We start from the raw sequence: 21,919 nt of genomic DNA, 5'->3' as shown, positions 1-21,919 counted from the left end.
AGAGCACAGCATGTACCATCCTCTCATTAGAGAGTTTCTGCCCGTGCTACTACCCTGTGCCTCCCTGGGACAGAACTAGAGTGGCTCTTTCTTGTGTCCTCAAAACCTGTCACTCAGTGAGGACTCAACCTCTGTCTGTCTCCTAAGCTGACTTTGGAAAGACAGATGGGCAAGTTTTACACTTTTTTCATTATCCCCCATCTCTAAAAATGCCATTGCTCCTGATTATATAGCGGTAAAATTGTTAGGAATTTAGAAATTGCACATGTTTTCTTCCAGTCTCTGAAGAACATGTGTATGTTCTCTCTGCCTGTATCACGCTTGGGCACAGCAGTCAGTTCAGACGCACTGTGTTACTGAGCGTGGTAGGTGCCATGGTAGGTGCAAAGTGGCGGTGTGGTCCCAGCATGCTCTAAGAAGCTAGGCTGTAGGATGCCTGTCCCTCAACAGTTATTAAATTGTTATTAAATACCACATGCACAGTATCAGTCACTCCGCAGTAGACATGGTAACCACACCGAGATGTCAAGGGAGGACTCCACCCTCATGTGGCTTACCATCTAGTCAACACAGTATGGACACAGATCCTTAGGACATAAAAGAGGTGCTCAAATCTACAAAGAGATCTACTGAGGAAGGGCCGTGGAGTTGAGTCAGGAAGGCTTCCGGTGAGAAGGGTTAGGAAGGGCTTCATGCAGGCTTGGAATTTCAGCTGGAGCGCAAGAATGGGGCAAGGTGCATCTTGGGTAGAAGGAAGAATCCAGACGGAGGTGTGAGGCTAGGAGTCAAAACCGGCTCTGAAGCGCTTGTCTGTGCTGGGTAGAGGAAAAGAGGCACTTGGAAAAGCCGGCTGATGCCGTGTTGCCGTTGGCCTTGAATACCAGGATGTACAAAGTGTACTTTGTTCTTGGTTCTTCAGTGAGGGAGTGTGATGGTCACGGTTCGGTAGCCATCCCTCTGTGCCCACATGTTCTGCACCCATGAGTTCGGTTCTCCACAGATCAGGAACATTTTGGAAAGAAGCTGAATGCGTATGGAATTTTGTCTTGTCATTATTCCCTAAACAATGCAGTATAACTGTTTTCATTGTTTAAGGGGTATTTTAAAATACATATTTAAAGTGCGTAGAGAATTTGTGTAGGTTAGATGCAAATATGGCCCTTTTTTTTTTTTATAAAGAACTTAAGCTCCTATGGGCCTTGATATATCTTGGGGTCCTGGAACACATCTCTCTCAGTACCACAGGACAACTATACTTTTGGAAGGACAGCAGCAGCAGAGTGAATTTTTAAGGAAGACACTAGAGGTGGGAAGACCGGTCGTTTTGTGTCCGTTGATGATGTTGGGTCTTGGCTAATCGCACAGCAGTGTAAGTAGATTAGGAATTCTTCCCTGAATTGCTTTCGAAACTCCAGCATGCTTTAAGATCGATTGGTAAGCCAAGAACAATGTCTGAGGAGCCGTGGCAGGCGGGCTTGAGAATGCGCAGTGTGAACAGGAAATCTTCTACCAGCTCTTCAACCAAAGACAGCTCAGCCACAAACCGAACATCCCACAGTTTAGAGAGCATGGGAGGCAGCAGGATGGGCCTGGCGCAGAGTACGCCAGAGATAGGACCCCCACCCCCACCCGAGAAAAGAGGGAATCCAGATGAAAACCACTCAGAAGGTAACATCACAACAACCCCTTTCTGAATAGCAAATTGAATTCGCCAGACCAGGCGTACATTAGTAGAAGCAAAACAGATGAGTGTGATATTGGAAGGCTAAAGCCGTCGCTAAATGAAGCGCTAACTAGCCAATCTAGTCTTGTCACCCAACAGCCTGAACAGCTGCCTGGTGGGCACGGATGGACCACTCTGTTGTTTGGCAGGGGAGCCCAGTAGGACTGCCGTCAAGGGCAGCAGCTTCCAGCTTTGTTGTAAAGCTGCCGCAGAAAGACCTGGGGCTGTGGCGGGGAAGGAGCGGCTGTGTGTGAGCAGCAGCGTGCCAGGAGCAGCCTCTGCAGCACAGCTATTGCCTGCATGAATTTCATGAGTTCTCCGTCTGCAAAGTGCCATTAGTCACGCATTGGTGGAGCCCGTTTCCTGCAGCTCTCGGGAGCTGCATTTCCACAGGCAGAAGCCGCCTCCGAGCACAACCTTGGCCATCCATGCATGCCCTGCATTTTCCGCCACTTGGAAATGAGGTCTTTCTTTAGACTTAAACGCTCAAGCCCTTCTTCGATTCTGCTGAACGGAGAATAGCAACTGGTCGGCTCCTGCGTGTTTATGTGCACGCAGGAGCACATGTGATTTCTCTCCACCCTCCCTTGAAGGTGTTTCTCTACAGAAATAAAGTGGTGGGTTTATGAACTGTGCTGATCTCTTCACATTAGCAAAGCTCGCGGATCGGAGCAGAAGTTAGCCCAAAACTGGGCATTACTGAAGAGTAGCCAGGAACAGGCAAGCTCTCTACCCTTTATCTGCTCGTTTCTATAAAGCTTGGAATACCTCTTCTCTCATTAAGGAGCATCCTCCAGGAGTTGGATCTGCTTCTCTCAGATTTGATATCGCAACTCTCCTAGTGATGATTTTCTAGGGAGCTAAGAAATGCAAAATGGGAAGGAGGGCTGGGAGATGGTTTCCATTGGTTCAGGTGCTTGCAGCTCACACGTGAGGACCTGAGCTTGACCCCCAGCACCCACATTAAAATTGGGCACTGTGACACGCGTCTGTAATCCCTGGGCTGAGGAGATAAGAGACAAGTGGATTCCTGGAACTCACTGGGTTTTAGCTCCAGGACCTATAACAGAGTCAGTCTCAAAACCTAAGGCAGAGAGCCCTTGCAGAAGACACCAGATGTTGACCTCTGGCCTCCACATGCACACATGTGCACTCACATACATATGTGCATACACTCACCCCCCCCACGTCACCCCACCCCCCACATAGAACAGAGGACACAGAATGCTGTCTGTTTGTACATAGCTGGCCATGCTCATTGGATTCTGTTTCTGTTTTTAAAAGGATTGGGGGAGTAATGCAAGCGTCTGGTGAGAGAGTGTCCATGCAAGCCACAGCTTACATCGTTTTTGCCTTAACATAATGAAATGTTTTGTTTTGCAGAGGAGTCTAGAAGCAATTATTTTTATGTTCGTTTTATTAATTCTGGTCTTTGCCAGTCATACAACTGTGTGTGTAGGTGGCTTGAAAACTTTGGTCTAATGTTACAATAATGTACTTAGTGTAATTAATAACTAAGCATTTTATTATTCAAAAAGGCGTGCTTGAGGTGGCAATAATGATGGTCATTATTAAGACATTTTACACATGGACGAACTGTAGTGGCTTGAACTGCTCAAATTGTGTTTACTTAACAGATATTAGGAGTGTAATATGGTAACTCCACTGCACTAGTAGGTATTAAGGCACATATTACCTATTATTACTGCTGATGACTTCCCTGGGCTAGATGGTTTTGTTAATTCGTATCTTGGTTTAAATATCGGACCTTATGCCTGCCAGGCTAGTGCTCTACCAACTGAGCTCCATCTTCGGCCCCATCCTGGCTTCTCTTATGTTCAGTGAGAAAGAATACCTCTCCTTCACACATGATAAATCCATGAGAGAAGAGCACTCCCCAGACAGCTGAGGGATGCTCATGAGGCCGACACGGTTTCCGTAGCCTTGGAGACCCTGCCCGCTCTGGTGCCTGTCAGGTCTGACCTCACTGTGCTCTGACAGCCTCACCCTGGCTTCCCTCCAACCTCACTGAACTACCCTCCAGCCATGTTCCTCTTTCTACCCAGAATGCTCTCGCTCCCCCTCCCCTCCACCTTCCCTCACTCGTCTTCCACACCTGAGTGACTATACCGTCAGCTGCCCCTGCCAACGATGCTATAGCACGTATATGCCAGGTGTAAGTCCAGTCTACTCTCTATGGTCATATGATCACTGTCTACATCTCTACGGCCTTTTGGTTTCAAGAAGTTTGGTGCCTTCTCATACAATAAGTTAGTAGTTCTCAACCTTCCTAACGCTGCCACCCTTAATATAATACAGTCCCTCATGTTGTGGTGGCCCCCAACCATAAAATTAGGTGGCTGCTACTTCATAACTGTAATTTCACTACTGTTATGAATCATAATGTCAATACCTGATATGCCAGATATCTGATATGCGAACCCCAAAGGCGTCGTGACCCACAGGTTTAGACCCGCTGCAGTAAGTATTTTAAAAAAGAGTATTCACTATGTCCCTTTGGTGACACATGTCTGCCACTGGGAAGGCCAAGGCAGGAGAGTTGAGGCCATGTAATGGGGCCCTGTCTAAAATAAATAAATAGTATTCGCTGAATGGGGTTTTTTAAGAAGGGGTAGCAAAGCAGTGAAGAGCTTAGATTTTTTAAAGAGTTGGTTTTTTCTAATGAAGTCTAGAGGAATTAAGAACCATAAAATGTGAGAATAGTGAAACCCCAAAGGAGTACTGAGTGACATATACAAGCATCTATCCTAGTAGAAACTCAGCAAAGCTCAAATATTTAGTATTTTTAAATGTCAGGATGTGAAACCAATCTTCTGATCAATAATGTCAACATTTCTACAAGTCCTGTGCCCATAGCCTATGCTATTTTCTCATTACAGCCTAAATACTATTACACCCAGCTCTGTGTGGAACAGGCTGCCTGTTTTCTAACATAATCAAGAAGTTGTCTGTACTGCTCAGTTAAATGTCTAGTCAATAGTGTCATATTACACATACCATACTTCTATAATCCATACCCCATGAATCCAATTATAACAAAATCCATTTAACTCTGAAACTCACTGGTCCTGATTTAACTCAGAGTGGATCATGTATAGATTGTACAATTCTTTAATGAGCACTTCCCGCCGCCCCGTGCAGAGTTCCAGCATTTGTTAGCACAGAAATCCTTCTCATAAAAAAAGAGGTGAGATGGGTCCTGCTAAAAGACGTGGAACAAGTCTGTAATAACCACAAGTTCTTTGAGATAAAGGTCAATTAATTCTTGCAGGCAACCAGAAAGAACCCATGCTAAATTTGATGGAGGACGGCATCTACGTCACTGAGGAGTGAACGCTGGCGAGCATCAGAATCCTTGGCTCATACATGTGTTTACTTTGACTCTGTTCAATGTCCCCCGCCCCCAGGAGGGTGTTTGAGAGCATTTTCTGAAATATAGCTAGAATTACCATTTCACAAGTGCGTATTCTCCTGTCTTTATAAACAGTGATGGTGGTTCACAGCACACTTCTATGACCCTCGTATGACTGCTTCTCCTGTGCCCAGAGAGAAGCGGAGGCATGAAGCTATTTCTGTATGTTTTCTAAAGATACCCCCAAGCCAGTGGAAAGGAAGCTTGAGACAGAAAAAGATTCTGTGTCCTCACTGAGAACACATCTTGTATGCATCCCAGCCTCCGAGAGGGTTGACTGCCAAACCAGAATTGGCTTCGCACACTTGTTCTTACAGCCTCACAAGGAGAGCTCTGTAGAGGTGTGTCCACAAAGTAGGCATCAAGGTGGTACCCCCTCCCCCCCAATGAATGCTTGCTGCTCTGAAAGGCCTGGAGTGTGCTCGTTGGCGAGAAGATAGACGGTTAGCTTTCCAGGGCCTTTCGAAGTTGCAGTTCCTCTCTGTCTAGCGGGAGATCTGTAGGTGAGCAATGCTCAGGGAGTTTACCTTTCTGCTTTTCTTTTCCTTTTCTTGTAGATCTATGCAGTTAGATCCGTTGTTCCGAACAAAAGCAATAACGAAATCGTCCTAGTGCTACAACAGTTTGATTTCAACGTGGACAAAGCCGTGCAAGCCTTTGTGGATGGTAGGTATATATGCCCGCCGAAAACTGAAAATGCTAGAGCTAATTAGTTCAGATACCCTGTGGGTTTTCCTTTAAATGAACTGAGTGTTACTTAGTTTCTAATACGTCTCAAAAACAAAAAACAAAAAAAAAACACAATACACCTTTAATCCCCACCCTCTGGAGGCAGAGACAGACAGATCTCTGTGAGTTCAAGGATAGCCTGGTCTACATGGTGAGCCCCAGGCCAGATAAGGATACATAATGAGACCGTGAGTTCTAGGCCAGTCAGGGCTTCGTAGTGAAGCCTTGTCTCAAGGAACAAAACAAATAAAGGAACTAAAAAGTACGATAGACTTCGAAAGAACATAGACATTGTAAGAGCAGAATACAGAAAGGTCTTTTCCTGTCATTTGAAGTAGGAGAGGCTGTAAAGACCTAAGGCCACTAATTCTAAAGCCACTGGTTTCTCTGCCAGTTATTTCCGTTTATTAAGAATGTCCTTTATTTGATGGTGTCCTTGTGAGGAGAGGACACTGCTGGCCTGAAAGGCATTTTCTCTTCAGCCAGCAGAAGTCCACTGAGTGTCATGGCTGTGATCTCAAAAGCCCATGCTTGGCTAGTCCAAGTGGACTGAATTCCTCAATGTAATGGTTTCTGTTCACAACAGTTATATCACTCAGTCAGTCACACTGTCAGTTCATCTACCTCTTAACTGATTTTGGTTTCTTAGGAAAAATTCTTTCTGGTTTGTTTTTGGTTTTGTGTGTGTGTGTGTGTGTGTTTTTAATCAAGTGCCATGAAGTGATATTGTAGAATCTCAGATCTGAAAAAAAATGTTTATCCTATACATTAACAAATTTGGGTATCTTCTCTCATAAAGTGTAAAGACATTTTCTTTCTTAATGTTTTATTTTGAATAAAGAACTCTTTCTTGTCATGCTCATTATATGCCTTGTTTCCTGGCATATTTTTCTATTCTGTAAATAATGGGCCAGCTAAACTCAACCTGACAAAGACGGTTGGGAAAGACCTGCCAACACTTACCTCAGCTATACCTTCTTCACACTGTGTCAAGGACAGAATGATTTCCTTAATTTGTGAGGAGTGGGGTGACCCTCTCGAGTTTCTGCAAGTATAATAGCATTTCAGGGCAAGATCCAGGAGCCAAGCACTTACCCACATTCTGTATCGGTGCTTGAGGCTTTGGGTCCTAATTAAATGAACAGATGATGATCATTCTTAGAAACCTGCAAGCAAATCTGCTATGTGAAATTTTCTCACTGTTTGCCCGGCTTCCTTCACTATGTACACTATGAAGATACCAGTCAATGTACAATCTTTAGTGGTTAGGCTAAAATGGTAGAAGTGACTTCCCCCACACACACACACACACCCTATTTTAATTTTGTAAATATGCACATCCTAACTAACAGAGAAATTCAAATTTCTTCTGTCAGGTTTCCCTTGCCACATCACGTGCATGGGAAAAGGTTCAGGGAAATGTTTGGGGCTGCTTGCCCCATCCCTTTCCACCCCCACTTCCCATCCCGGAGGGTTTCTGTTACAGTGTGACCCTGATAAGACCACAGAGGCCATCGGTGATGGACTTTGTTAACACTGGGGGAATTTGAAGGCAAGGCTCTGCTTCTGGAGTTCTCTTTGTCCACGTCAAGACCCCATAAAGCTCACTGATTGCTGACGATCCTCATCTGTTTAGTTGTAAACCAATGAGAAAAGTTGCTTAAAACCCAGTAAGAATCAAAGAGAAAAAGAAAAAAAATCTGTTGAGTGTCTTTTGTGGGCCACATTGAAATCACTAATCCAAGAGACTTACAGAAAACACCTCCAAGCACCTTTGACACAGTTAAGATTTAATAACAACACTTTCAAAATCCTTTGTAAATAAGAGTACTTCTTGATAATTACTCTGTGTAAGCTTGCCTTCCAAATTAAAAATAAGATTGATGTTAAAATACAAAAATGAGACTAATGAGTGTCGGACTGCAAAAGCCGCAGCTTGCCTTCCAGAACAACTTTTAATGTTTTTTAAAGTTTAACTTTACTTAGAAAGTAGAAGTCTAACTGTAAGAATGACTCTGATAAATAACCAACGAGTAATGCCCCATACCAGGAAACTGTTGACAAATATTAACTCCTTGGGCACATTAGAGAAACACCAACCCAGTTAATAAAAGGTGTAACTACATGCCAGGCGGTGGTGGCACACACCTTTAATCCCAGCGCTCGGAAGGCAGAGGTAGGTGGATCTCTGTGAGTTCAAGGCCCAGCCTGGTCTACAGAGCGAGTTCGAGGACAATCAGGGCTACACGGAGAAACTAAATTCTATCTCTAAAAACCAAAAGGAAAAGAAAAATTCTAGTTTGCTTTTGAGTACAGCCTTGTTATTTCCAATGCATGCAACTTAAACAAGACAAGGAGGGATGTAGCTAGAGTTTTCCTGCCTTGCCCATAGTCAGGACAAATCTCTGTCACCCGCCAGTCCCACAGCCGCTCAGACCCAACCAAGTAAACACAGAGACATACATTGCTTACAAACTGTATGGCCATGGCAGGCTTCTTGCTAACTGTTCTTATAGCTTAAATTAATCCATTTCTATAAATCTATACCTTGCCACGTGGCTCGTGGCTTACTGGCATCTTCACATGCTGTTTGTCCCGGCGGCAGCTGGCAGTGTCTCCTTCTGCCTTCCTGTTCTTTCTTTTCTCCTCTCTGTTAGTCCCGACTATACTTCCTGCCTAGCCACTGGCCAATCAGTGTTTTATTTATTGACCAATCAGAGCAACAGATTTGACATACAGACCATCCCACAGCAGAGGGAGCTGAATTGGAAACTCCGGATAGACAGGAGTGGTCAGTCTGTCTCAACACCATAGCCTTCTTCAGCTTGTCTGTCAGTGCCCTCCATAGCAGCGGCCTACTAATCTGAAGCTCACCATAGAGACCAGTTCGAAGCTAGTCTCTGGTTAGCCAGTGTCTTGTAGACAGCTGTCGGTGTCATGGGATCCGAGAATATGCTTCAAATTGTTGAACTTCTTGGGACCCGCTCCCTTGAAGTACCTGCTTGTATTCAGTCACCTGACCCTTCACTATCAGGAACTGTTGAACTCCCTCCCAGAAAGTTGGAATACATTTGTTAAAGTGTGTGGAAACTGACTACAGCTGATAGTGAGGACATGTTTCTTAACTCCATCAGGTCAAGTTATGCATGTGACTGGGCGACCATTAGTCATTTAGTGAATTTGGTTGGTTTTGAACCGGAAGCCTTGTAAAGAACACATTCTATCCTTTCCTGGTGGATGGAGAGAAACTTATCACAGGCTCTGTCCTCCTCAGCCCCCTGCAAGTCTTGAACATAACTGAGTGAGAATAAAAATGGAGAAAGGAAGGCCGTACAGAAAGGGCCGGCTGTCGTGGTTAATAACACAGAGAATCCCATGTTTGCTTCGGAAGATGATAAAACTTTATTCCTATATCAAACAGAACAATTTTAATTCTACCTGTGGCAACGAAGCTATCAGAAAATTCTCAAGATATATTTCATATTCCCTAAGACAATATCATGATAAAAAAAAAAAAAGAGTAAGCTTCGTGAAGTAGGGCTTCTTAATACTTTTATAAAAACCAAGGCTGTGCAGTGAATTAAATGAAAATCTTGGAAATGAGAAACGAAACTGGCATTTTTATTAAGGTAGGCTGTATCGAAACAAATGAAGGAGTCCACCCCGCCTCCCCCTACCCCCTTGCTACCTGGGCACAGATGAATTTTCTGTCGCCTTTATTGTGTGGATATTTGTTGAAGACTCTTTCTCTTTATCTAGGCAGCGCAATTCAAGTTCTTAAAGAATGGAACATGACAGGGAAAAAGAAGGTAAGATTAAGGGTGCCGGCGAATTAGTAACAGCTTCAATCCAGGCTTCAGCGGTGTTACTATTTCAACAAAGCTGCCAATCTTGTGCATCATTCAAACCTGTTTACGTGCACACCCGGAAAGCTTCCGCATCCGCGCCTGCCTGCCTGCCGTACCAGCCACTCTCGCTCCTAATGGCCTTATTTTCTGTCCATTGTTTTTACCCACCAGGTGTGCTTAAGGAGGGCCAGAGCCGTGCCTCTTTGTAAGTAGTAAGGGGAGCCCCGCGTCAGAATTCAAAGTAGAGAAGACGTTAACTTGCCCGAGCATATCCCATAGCACAAAGGAAAAAAATTAAGGAGTGCTTTAAAGATACTTTAAACACTCTAAATGTATTGTCACATTTTTTTCCAACTGAAAAATCTCTATCCAAAGGGAGCTTTTCCCCTGAAACCAGTCTTTAATGAAAAGAGGAAATGCCTTAAAACCATAGAGAGCGACGGTCCTTCTGGAGTGCTCCTGACCTGCTCCTTGACAGCACTGGGGAGATTTTCCTCTGTCCTGTTCAAATGACAACTCTGCCCCGTCAAGTCACAGGCTGTGTGGCTCCTGGACACAGGCATGGTGTGTTTGCACACACACTTTGCACACACACACACACACACACACACACACACAATGGAAAGTCTGCTCCTCTGCACAGCCACCCAGCCCTGCGTTTCCACACGGGCACCACACAGCCCTGTGCTCTGCTTCTCATAGACATAAGACGCCAACCCACCCTGCCCCCGAAGGGAAGATCACAGGCGTGGGAAACAGGTTTTGAACAAAAGAAAAAGCCATGTGGCTGCTTTCGTACGGTCCCAAGATCACAGAAAGTTCTGGACTCCGCCTGTGCTGCTCCTCTCCTTGGAGTTTCGTGTAGAAGAGGGAGAATTAGGAGATGTTCCCCTGCTTTGTTGGCTGCCATTTGTGACACTGGCTGCTTATCTTTAATCATAGCTTCCCCAGGCTTCCCTGGGAGATCGGGATGATTTGCAAGTGACTGAAAGGCGGCATTTATCTTTACATGGAAAAATTTCAGATGTGTGCTTTGAAATTTCTCTGATTTGGGAGGCGGGCGCAAACCACAGCTGCAGACCCAAATCCTTGCTCAGTTCCTCTTAGGGGTTCAGTGGGGAGATGGTCTCCAGACCCAGCCCAATGGACATTGGGCTTAAACTCCAGAAGTCAACGGTGGGGGTTGTTGGGGAGGAAGTGGGGGGAGATTAGTCTCCACTGTCCCTTTTTTTGGCCTGTGCTCAGCAATACACATCTCCCACTCAGAAGAGCCGGGACATGATTGAGACTTCAAAGGAAAAGCAAGTGGGGCAGCTAAAGAGGGAGGAGCAGGTTCTTTAGGTCTCTAAGCACACTGGAGGGAAGCGCCACACTGGTGCTCTGTCGGCATGCCTAGATTCCACAGGTGGGACACACTTTCCGATGGAGGTGTGCGCGACACTGATCGTTAAGTGCATTGAATACCCAATGACTAAAATACCAAAGTCGAGGGCTCCTGGGACGGCTTAGCAGGTACCCGCACTTGCTGCCAAGCCTGGCCTCCTGAGTTGGTACCCTGGGATCCCCAAGGTGCAAGGAGAGAACTCCCCCCCTCCACCGAAGTCTACCCATACTTTGTAACACAATAAATGTTGAGAAAGAGAGCATGCGCAAATTCCAGAAAAATGGTTCTGCAAACTAGGAACATTTTCTTCATTTCCTGAATGCTGTTATATACTCAGTGACCAAGCCTATGAGGAGAAATACAGTAAAACTCTGAGAGTCTATAACACTTTGTATAAAATGCAACATGGAGCTATTTGCAAGTGTATGTGATGATCCTTGCTCTGTTAAGCTAGCCACTGGAGAGGTCCTGGGTCCAGGTGGAGTGGGCAAATCCGGTGTTACCCTGTAGTAGCCCCTGCCCCAGCTTAAATAACCCCAGGATGATTCTGGAGCCTCTGGCTGCCTTGGATTTGCTGGATGGCGACAGCAGTTCCTGTACTTTCCTGATTGGTCGATACCTTGGCAGAGATCCACGTTAGCTCTGCTCTGTGCTCCCTTTTGCTGGGTAACAGACTTCTCCTGGGGAGGTGCAGCACATGTCTGTTCACCCCAGATAGGGATCCCATGAGGGATCAAAGTAGGGACACCACCATAGTATAACCTGGTGAACCCACGAGTTTTACTGGAGTTCATTACAGGAATATGGGTGAGGGGTTACTTAGAGGAGCAGAAATGATTCAAAGCCAAAGCCCACCCCAGCATGGGTGACGGCTCACAAAGCTGGGAACCTGCAGGTACCTCGGTTGGCCTGAGCATCTTCCTGGCAGTTCAGCTGGTTTCTGCTTCTCCCGGCCATCTTGCCTTGTCTGTAAGTCTCTTTGTGGTTTGCCTGGTTTGAGAGAGATTCCCAAAGGAATCCTTTGTTTACTTTTAGGAAGGACTCAAATACCAAAGTTGGGGGCTCCTGGGATGGCTTAGCAGGTGCCCGCACTTGCTGCCAAGCCTGGCCTCCTGAGTTGGTACCCTGGGATCCCCATGGTGCAAGGAGAGAACCTCCTCCTGCAAGTTGCCTAGTGAATCTGGTCAGTTTCAGGGACTTCTGGAAGCTACTTTTAGCTCCCTTCCCTCTTAAGGAGCTTCCTTCAAGGTGGAATGTTTCAGGAAACTGCTAGATAACAGGTTTTTGCTGTTGGTGGCCTACCTTATTCCTGTCACTCAGGCTCCCTCCCCAGATAATGGAACCTGAGTCTTCAGCTGGCCTCCTAGTCCAGAACGGCTTCAAGAAGCAAGAGCTATTCCCTAATGCCACCAGTTCCTTCAGAGCTATTAGAGTTTTCTGTATTGTCATCCTAAGAGTCTTTCTTAAGTTGTTAAAATTACTTCCTTGCTATTTAATTATTGCTCCTGTATTTTTTTTTCCTTTCAAATTAAGGAAACTTTTTGTTTACTACAATTGCAAGGTAAAAATTCAAAACAACTTACTTGAGAAGCACAATATTTAGACTAATCTGAGTGTTTAATAAAAAAAAAAATGTGTGTTCACCCATTCTATGAAACGCCGGGCGTCCGGATGATTGTCTTATTTTACTCCGCACTCAGGAGCCTCTGCTGAACACAGCTCTTTTTCCCCTTTGTTTCTGATGTAGAACAATAAGAGGAAAAGAAGCAAATCCAAGCAGCATCAAGGCAACAAAGAAGCTAAGGACAAGGTGGAGCGGCCGGAGGTGGGGCCACTGCCGCCACCGCAGGTACCACTGATGCAGAACGGGCACGTGAACGGCTGTGAGAAGGACTGCTCATCCCCTGACTCTGCCAGAGAAAAACTGGCCCTCACACCACGTGAGAAAAAGATCTCAATACTGGAGGAACCACCGAGGGCTCTTCGCGGGGTCACAGGTCCGTTGTTCCTAAGTTTATTTGCTTAACATGATGGACACACACAGGCACACACATGCACTCACACACATGCAGAGGTCACGCCTTGAAAGCAATGGCTGCTGCTGCGCTGCACAGGATGACAAAGTCTGAGCTGCTAGCATGTAGATGCCAGTGAGTCCTGAAGCCAGGTAGTACAACTAGACCTTCAAGAGATGCTCAGTCTGTCCTTGCACTGACTGGGAGGATCCCCACCCCCCCCACACACACCCCATCCCCACCCCGCTAAAAAGCTCCATGGTTCTGTTATTGTCTAGGGTTCTTGATCGGTTCATTGTCTATGCCAGCTAAAGAATTCAAAGGCAGGAAATATATTGAGCGTTAACATGTAACAGCAGGGAAATTTTGAAGCACAGTGGAGTGGATCAGCCAGAATTGGCCAATAAAGAAAAGGGTTTTTGTTTGTTTGTTTTGTTTGTTTTTTTGGTTTTTTGGTTTTTTTTTTTTTTTTTTTTTTGGAGCTGAGGACCGAGCCCAGGGCCTTGTGCTTGCTAGGCAAGCGCTCAACCACTGAGCTAAATCCCCAACCCCCAAGAAAAGTTTTTATTAGGGGTGAGGAGACATAGATAGAAAGCACACAGAGCCAAAGACCTTCCACACAGCAGAGGGGGACTTGGAAACTGAAGCCCAGCTCCTCTTAAGGGTTGGTTTTGTTTGTTTGGTTTGGTTTGTTTTTACATCTGTGAAGGGTCTTCTTCCCCTAATTTAGGGTTGTTCAGTTTGAAGGAGGCAGAAGAGCTGATGGACCACTGATGTTGTGAAAACATGTCCTGACCCAAGCTTGAACTTGTCCAGCCATCCCTCAGCAGGGTCCCTAAGGCGGGAGGAAACCCCCTTGTTTTAAGCTGCCAGACTTCTGTCTTGGGTCAGGAGGGTGAGGAAGGAGCCACTCACTATATCTTGTTTACCTAGTCACGCCCCCCTCCCTCTCCTACCTCTCAGGGACTCTGCCCCAGTCCCTCACAACTAGTCCATGTTAGGAACCTCGGGGACTAGGCAAGGCTAGTTTGAAGAGACACTCCCCCCGCCCCGCCCCCAGGATAAGGGAAAGACAATTTATGACAAGAGAGAACGTGATTAAACTCTTTCCTTGGACCAGATTCTTTTATCTCCTTTTATATGGTGGACTGGAAAATTCAGGGTGTTAGAATGTGGATTAATCATCTATGCAGCAGCTGTGAAGTAACCTCAGAAGTCTACTTGTGTGTGCGTTATGTGTACACATGTGTGTGCAGGTGTGTATGCCAGTCTGAAGGCCAGAGGAGGTCGTAAGGAGCCTCGTGCTCTGTAACTCTCCACCTATTCCTTTGAGAGAGAGCCTCTCGCTGCCCCTTAGGTAGTCTGGCGGCCAGCAAGCGACAGAGACCCTCCTGTCTGCCCACCATGCACAGGGGTTTTACAGGCACCCAGCCATGCTTAGCTTTTTCCATAGGGCCTGGGAACCTAAACCCAGGTCTTCAGGTTTACACAGGAAGTATTCCTACCCACTGGGCTAGGTCACCAGCCCCAGAAGGCTGCTTTTTTTTTAAACGTTCTTTTTAATCTATTCTTTATGTCTTTCACATCATGCATCTGGATCCCATTCATTTCCCGTCCCTTGTATCTGCCCTCTGCCCTTGTACCACCACCACCACCCACCCCCCAGTAAAATATAAAAAAGAAAAAAAAAATGGGAAAAAAAATCTCGTCGTGGAAACTCTGTGTGGCACAGTGAGTCACACAGTAAACCCTTTTGTGCATGTCTTTACTCACAAGTATCCATTGGCCTGGGCAGCCAGTCCTGTTGGCGGAGGTGTGGGTGAGCAAGCCCCAACGTTGTGAGTATGGGAGAGCTGTCCCTCTTACTCAATTATTCACCTGTCATGTGGCGGTATGGGCGGATTGGAGGGTGGGGGGACCCACCCCTGCCCATCAATGCCGGAGGCAGGTGGAAGAGCTGACCCTGAGGTCTCCCACCAGCTGCACTCACATGGGCAGCACAACAGAGCCAAGCCATTGGCAGAGGTGTGGGCGAGCCAGCCCTGATATTGTGAGCACGGGAGAAGGCTACTTCTTAATACACTGTCTATCTTTGAATACATCATTTTCTTCTCTACTGTCCTGTTTCTTTTTTGGTAATATAAGAAAACTGTTTGGGTTTGTTTCTTACTGCGGCAATACAGAAAGCCAGAGATAGGAAATTATAAACAATAGAAGCTTATTTGGCTCATGGTTCTAGAGGCTGGGAAGCCAAACACTGGGGTAAAAAAAGAGATGAGAGAGTTGAAGAGGCTAGACTACTAATCCACCGCTATAACAACTGTAAGCTAGTCATAAGCATGGAGTCCTCATGACCCAATCATACCATAAAGGCCTACCTCTCAACACTCAGTATTAGGGATTAACTTTACAGCACTTTTAGGGACCCATTCAAACCTAACATCTCAATAATAAAATGGCCCACTACCCCATGGTTATAGCAAATCCTAAAAATAAAATTAATATGTGATGGAACCTGCGGAAAAAGAATTTCAATAAAGATCTGAGACCTTTTTGACTAGGTAAACCAGGAGGCCGTATAAAGTGGCCAAATGTTCACACTTACAATGAGTCACTTTGTACTTAAGATGGAAAAGGCCATATCCAGCTGGATATTGTGGACAGTGTGTCTTTATATTTACTATATGAAGGAAGTGTCCCTAAGTAAATAGATGTGCCTGTAAAATCTTTGAGAACACAAGTACGACACATGCAGTCTGATGGGGTGCTGGGTGCCAGAGCCAATACCAGGAGGGCTGGTGTGGGCCACTCATGGAGGCCTCTTAGTTGAGTCCTGAGTGCCCGGTAGATTCTGAGGAGGACATCTGTGCTGTGTAGGCTCTGTAGGACTCACTCTCTGATAGTCTTGTAGCCAAGGCTATTGGCACACAGTGAATTTCAGGTTCGGAGAGCAGAGATGCCACCTCCATCTGAGCAGTTGAGATGGTCATAGATTGGTGGGCATGGAGAGGTCTAGGGACAAGGCGATGGAGAAGGCTAAAAGGTTAAGAAGCAGTGAGGAGGCTTTTGCTCAGCACCCTCGTCCATGGTACCTCTGCTGCTGGTATGGCATTGCTGTCCTGTGACAAGCCAAAGATGAGTAAGATATTATCCCTGTGACGAGTCTTCCTCTGTCCCACCTGCCAGCTCCCAAATAACCACATGGAGACTTATTATTAATTATGAAAGCTTGGCCGATAGCTTAGGCTTGTTTCTAACTAGCATTTATAACTTAAATTAACCCATGTCTTTTAATCTACGTTCTTTTATATGGCTTGGTTACCTGTACTTTGTAATGCCCGTGCTGCTGGCTCTGCATCTCCTGGCATCCCTGCCCTTCTTCTTACCAGCATCCTCTGTGCCTGGAAATACTACCTAGCTATTGGCTATTGGCCTTTTCTTAAACCAACCAGAGTGATACCTATCCACAGTGTACAAAAAGACTATTCCACAACATATCCCTGCCTAGGATTTCAGTCTAGCAGAAGAGGCCAAACTACAAACAAAACCCCATGGTGGTATGTAGCAAATGAGGAATACGGTGAGGAGACAACAGGTCATGACACTCCGTATCACACTAGTAAGTCTTGAAATTGCTCATCCAGCCTTAATTTTCTTCCCATTTCCTACACATCCCATTCATAGTGCTGTGGCCAGTCACCCTTATCAACTACACGACACAGTCTTAAAACCAAACAGTGGCCACAATGAAAATAACCTAGTGCGTTTTGAATCCAAAGTCTCCAGGAATTTTTAATTCATTTTTTTAAAAAATGTTTTTGATTTATAGTCAGGACAGGAAAAAGAAATTAAATAATCGAATGGCAGATTCCCAGCTTTGCTTGTTATTGCTTTCACACGAATTACTTTCAAAAATCTAATTACTCAGGCTGCTGTTTTGATATCAATCACAAACGAAAAGCCTAGCACATAGATTTGCTTATTTACTTATCATTTATGCCTCTGTCCTACCCAGTTTCAGTAAGTCTGTCAAGTCATTGGAGTAAGTGCCAGGCAGAAGCCCTTTACCTCACTGTGGATGGGCAGCTGCCTTGACATTTAAGTGCCAGCTGAGGCTGTTCTATGTGCAAGGGGGCTTGATAAGCACCAGCATGGGGCTCACTGTGAAGAATTCTTGATTGCACAAAATGCCATCCCTGTATCCCTTTGGTCCTTTTGAGGTTAACCTGAAGGTATTATTTGTTACTGTCATTGGTTCCTTATAGATCTTTATATTTTATGTAAGCGTTTTTACTGAAGAATGAATAGTAGTAATGGAAGGTCATTAGGTATGTTTGTAAAAGGAAGAGCGTCCCTCTGGGTTGACCATTAACTTCATTAGCATCCCACCTGTTATGATCATAAATTTCAAAATAAGTTTGTAACTGGCTAGGTTTTTACCTTTCAAAGATAATAAAGGCCCATCATGATGTCGATGCCAAAACTGTTAAATGACTCTAAGATGCTTGTTTAATCTGTCAGATATCCTGAGCCCACTAACAGACAGATCACAGGTGAAGGTTAGAATGTGTATACTCTGTGCCCCATTTTGAGTAGAAGAAGAAAGGATGAGATGGAGCCTTAGACCCTGTTCTTGGGGGGAAACCCAGGCTCCTGGGTGGAGAGGCCAAGGAGCTACTCTGTACCCTTCTGTATTTGGCAAAACTTGACGCAATTAGGTCTGTCTAAATTGCAGTGAAGAGTTAATGCTAAAGCCATGAGCTCTAGCTAATTCCTAAAAATAAAATTTGAAAAATGTATAATTGAAAAATTAGAAAAAGTAATGGTAACAAAGCCATATAATGATATTCTGTGCTTGAGTGGATTCACAGCATGAGCCTGAAAGAAATCTCCAGGCTACTAGTGGTGGCACATTTATCAGGCTCTCCAGTAATGAAACCAGCTCGACAAAGCCTGCCTTGAATGCCCCGCCGGGCAGCAGACTATGGACATGTGCAAGGCGTGTTTTTATCTTTTTATAACACCTTGACATTCAGGATCTCTCTTTTTTTTAAAAGTCTTAAACAGAATCATTATTCTGGTAGGGGAAAAGTTAGCTTTAAGATATATGCAGGTGGCTCAGGGGTGTGAGTGTGACTTCCTACATGAAAAATAACCACCCAGAGCACCATCATTCTAGGCTGTAAATAGAGCGCTGTCTGTTGGGACAGTGCTGTGTGTCAGCACGTAGCGTGGAATTTGAGGAGTAGGCTTTAAGCCTGAGAGTAGTACTTTCTGTATTTCAGGATTTTTACTAACAGCTCAAATTAGATCTTTTACATAATCCAATCAAAACCATCCTGTTTCCAGATACTGAGTCAAGCAAAGAGTGGACAGAGGTTTATTTTATCGAAAGCAGTGCTAAAGACAGTAATTTTTACTTCCTGAGGCCTCCAATCTAAATGTCTAAAGCACCTTAGGGTCCAGTTTCCCCAAATCTTCCTCCGGCTGTGTTTTAGGAACCTCAGATTCTCAAGCCTTATCTGCGTTTGGGCTAGGACAGGAAATCACATTCCCCTCCGTCTTTCTCCAGCTGGAGGAATGCCCTCGGCTGGAAAGCAGGGCTGTGGCCACCAGCAGCTTCGCTTTACAGTTTCTCATCCTTAAAGCATTCTGGGAGGCCACATCTTCCTTTCCTGTTAGTCACAGACCGAGGGCTCCCTGCTCTGCTCACTGGCCTCCACAACGCAGAGGGCAGGCTGTCCCTGCCCCTGAATCCGCTGTCCCTTTACAATAAGCACTCGAGGGGCTCACAAGCTTGGAACTGCCTCCTCATTCTCCATGCAGAATAAACCAATGGAGAAGGAAAGGGCCTTGCTTTGTTACAATGTGCTTTGTTACAATGTGGATGTGTGTCCCTCCTTTGTATTCGCTGCAACCACAAACATCTCAGAACAGGTCTGTGTTCTGAGGTCCCCACAGGGTTTCCAAGCCAACTTTTTTTTCCCCTGTGTTACTATTGGCAGGAGCTCCAACATGATCTCTCCTGCTCCTCTAAGCCCAGTGTTGGGCCAGAGGATTAGAAAAGATCAACAGGAAAGCTGCAAGCATAGAGCTTTGAGAGTGAAGCTCTGTCTGCGTAGTCTAGGGTTTCAATAGTACCTCTTCTCAAATGACCCAATGTATCATGAGCAAGAACGGGGTGCCTAGCAGTGGAAATGCCTGGGTTCAAACCTCGGCCTTGTTCAATGACTGGATCTATGACCCTGGAAAAGTTAACTGCTCTGTGTTTCATTTTGCTCCCCTGCAAAACAACAACAAAATCTAACTGTTTAAGGTTTGGGTGAACAGTGAATGAAATACATGCAGTGCTCAACACAGCATCTGGCGGAGAGGAAACCATTCTGCCACTGGTTTTCTCAGTGAGCAAATCTGTCTCAGCATCCAAGGCATGCCGGGTGTTTTTTTTGTTTTGTTTTTTGTTTTGTTTTTATCTGAAGATGAACCAGATGGCCATGCCTTTGCTCCTGGGGAGTTTACGTACTTTGTTGGGTAGGGAAAAATAGATGGATGATAAGCCAACATAAAACTAAGTTACCAAGATCATTGAGGTTCTGAAAAGCTTGACGGGCCACTTATCGGAAGGCATGGTGGATGTGCGGTGGCTTCCGATGAGGTCATACTGTGACATAAACATCGGAAGGGGAGATGTTTAAGCTGAGATTGGGCTACTTCAGTATCACGTGCCAGGTCGTAGTGGTCTCAACAGCCAGACTTGTTTGTTTGTTTCCACTTGGCAACCACCTCAGAGAAGCCCTTGTGATTATCATCATAGATTTTTTGCTATCTTTGAAAAATTAAAGACATAATTCTTTAAATGGAGCAGAGATTATGCTCTCTTATACAAACATACATTTTGTTGTTATTTTAAAGCACATAATTATCTTTCATGTTCGTCGTTAATTATTATTTTAAGACCTAAGTTCTTGGCTTGCTTCCACGGAGAGGGATACAGTGCTCAGCCTTGGCCTCTTCTTCGAGCAGCCCTGGGGCTGAAATGTACAGGTAATTTTAGGAGAGGCATTCAATTATATGCTCATTGACTCAGATCTTCTGCTTTCTGCCCCTGGGCAGTCTGGAGCAGAAATGGACCTAGCTAGGCACTGGCTGTAGTGATTGAAGGCCACCGGACACCCAATGCCCTCTGTTTCCTAAGCAAATGATGCCCAGAGACCTCTCCCCCCTTCCTCACTGACAAAACACATTTTATCTTGTCCAGCAAAAACACACTCTATTGCAGCTCACCTCTAAATAGCCTACCTTCAGAACCTTCAGATGGTGACTTGAGTTACAGAAGGACTTGAGTAGAATGAACACAGAGGGAGGGAGGGGTTTCATAAAAAAAAAAAGTTTTGAGGTTTTTTTTTTAGCAAAGCTTTAAATGACTCTGTCAGGTGCAAAGAGGGTTGAACTTGCCTTGCAAGGAGCTAAGACAGTGGCGTGCATCTGACTTAACATATCTGTCTTCCGCCATTGACAACTCGATCCATTGTTATTATCTATCATCTTTTAATACATGTCTCCGGTCAGAACATCGCCAGCTCTAATGGCCTCCAAGCCACTCGGGTTTCATGGGGTTTGGGTGGAATAATAATGCCTATCCACATTTGCGAAGGAAACTTGGAAAGGGCAGAACTGCCATTCCGTCTGAGTAACCCCTGTGTTCTGAGCTCCACTGCAAAGTTGCTCTATCTGTTAACCACCCTGTCCTGCAGAGATGGGAAAAGAGATGACGATGGTAAATCACTGGCCAGTGGCTGGAACAGGGAGAACTTTCCTGAGGTTTCCTCACTCGACTGTTATTCTGTAATATCTTAGAGGAGTTATTTTTTTACCCACTGTCTCCATTTCATGAGCCCCACCTCACTCATCAGCCTGTTTTTGATGGCTTACAGCCCATCTCCTCGCTATCCCTGTCTGCAGCAGCCTCCCAGCTCCTGAATCCGGCAGACTTTGGATCCTGACTTTATCTTCTCCTTTCAGCAGATGCAACATTGTTGACTCCTCTGTCTTTGCCCACTGTGTCTCGTCCATCTTGGCTTCCATGATGCGGCCCTTTTAACCTTCCCTGTGTCTTTACTGATTTCTCTCAGTTTCCTTGAGGGTCAGTCTGCCTGGTTGTTGGATTGATAAGCCTCAAGGCTTGGCTGGCCCCGAGTCCTTCATCATATAAAGATTGGCTCTCTCCTTAGGTCATTTGGACCATGCCCTGGCTTTAGTTATGCCATATGGCTCACACAAATCTTCCCAGTCCATACTCTCCTCTGAACTTTAGGTCTATATTTGATATTCAGAGCCCTTCAATGACATGCTCCAAACCAGCTCTTGATCTCCATTTTAAGCTTGGCTCTCTGTTTTTGAGTTCATAATCCATTCAAGCCAGGAGTCTAGGCAGCACTCAGGACAACTCCCTCTCTCACCTGCTACCTCCCTCCGCGATCCTCTCCTCCCCTCCCCGTCCTCCCCCCCCCACCGCAATTGTCAATCTGCTAGCAAAACCTGCTGATTTTCATTCCCAGGTATTCGCAACATTAATCTATTTCTCACTATCTCTGCGTCTCTTTTCCCACCCAAATCACCATCCAGTCTCTCTCTCACTACGACAGAAGTACACTCAGGAAGCCCCTGCATCCCCTCTCCACCAGATCCTTCTGCAAACTGTACACAAGTGAAACACAAGTCTCACTTCTTTGAGTACAGAGGAAGTCTTTCTCGTTCTCAGATCTAAAGGTTGAGCGTGTTCTGGAT

The 21,919-nt window shown here is 45.4% G+C and overlaps 1 protein-coding gene across 12 annotated transcripts in view; it reads left to right on the top strand.

The window, feature by feature from the left end:
* Positions 1–21,919, top strand: part of Spats2l (spermatogenesis associated serine rich 2 like) — a 179,634-nt gene that overhangs the window by 100,675 nt on the left and 57,040 nt on the right. For all 12 annotated transcript variants that reach the window (XM_015994027.3, XM_076550358.1, XM_015994034.3 and 9 more), the window contains 3 exons: positions 5,714–5,822; positions 9,645–9,694; positions 12,865–13,114. In XM_015994027.3, the coding sequence (XP_015849513.1) occupies positions 5,714–5,822; positions 9,645–9,694; positions 12,865–13,114 (409 nt within the window). The remainder of the gene's footprint in view (positions 1–5,713; positions 5,823–9,644; positions 9,695–12,864; positions 13,115–21,919) is intronic.

Source organism: Peromyscus maniculatus, chromosome 13, assembly GCF_049852395.1.
Source record: "Peromyscus maniculatus bairdii isolate BWxNUB_F1_BW_parent chromosome 13, HU_Pman_BW_mat_3.1, whole genome shotgun sequence".
NCBI lineage: Eukaryota > Metazoa > Chordata > Mammalia > Rodentia > Cricetidae > Peromyscus > Peromyscus maniculatus.
This window is presented reverse-complemented; position numbering and strand designations above follow the sequence as displayed.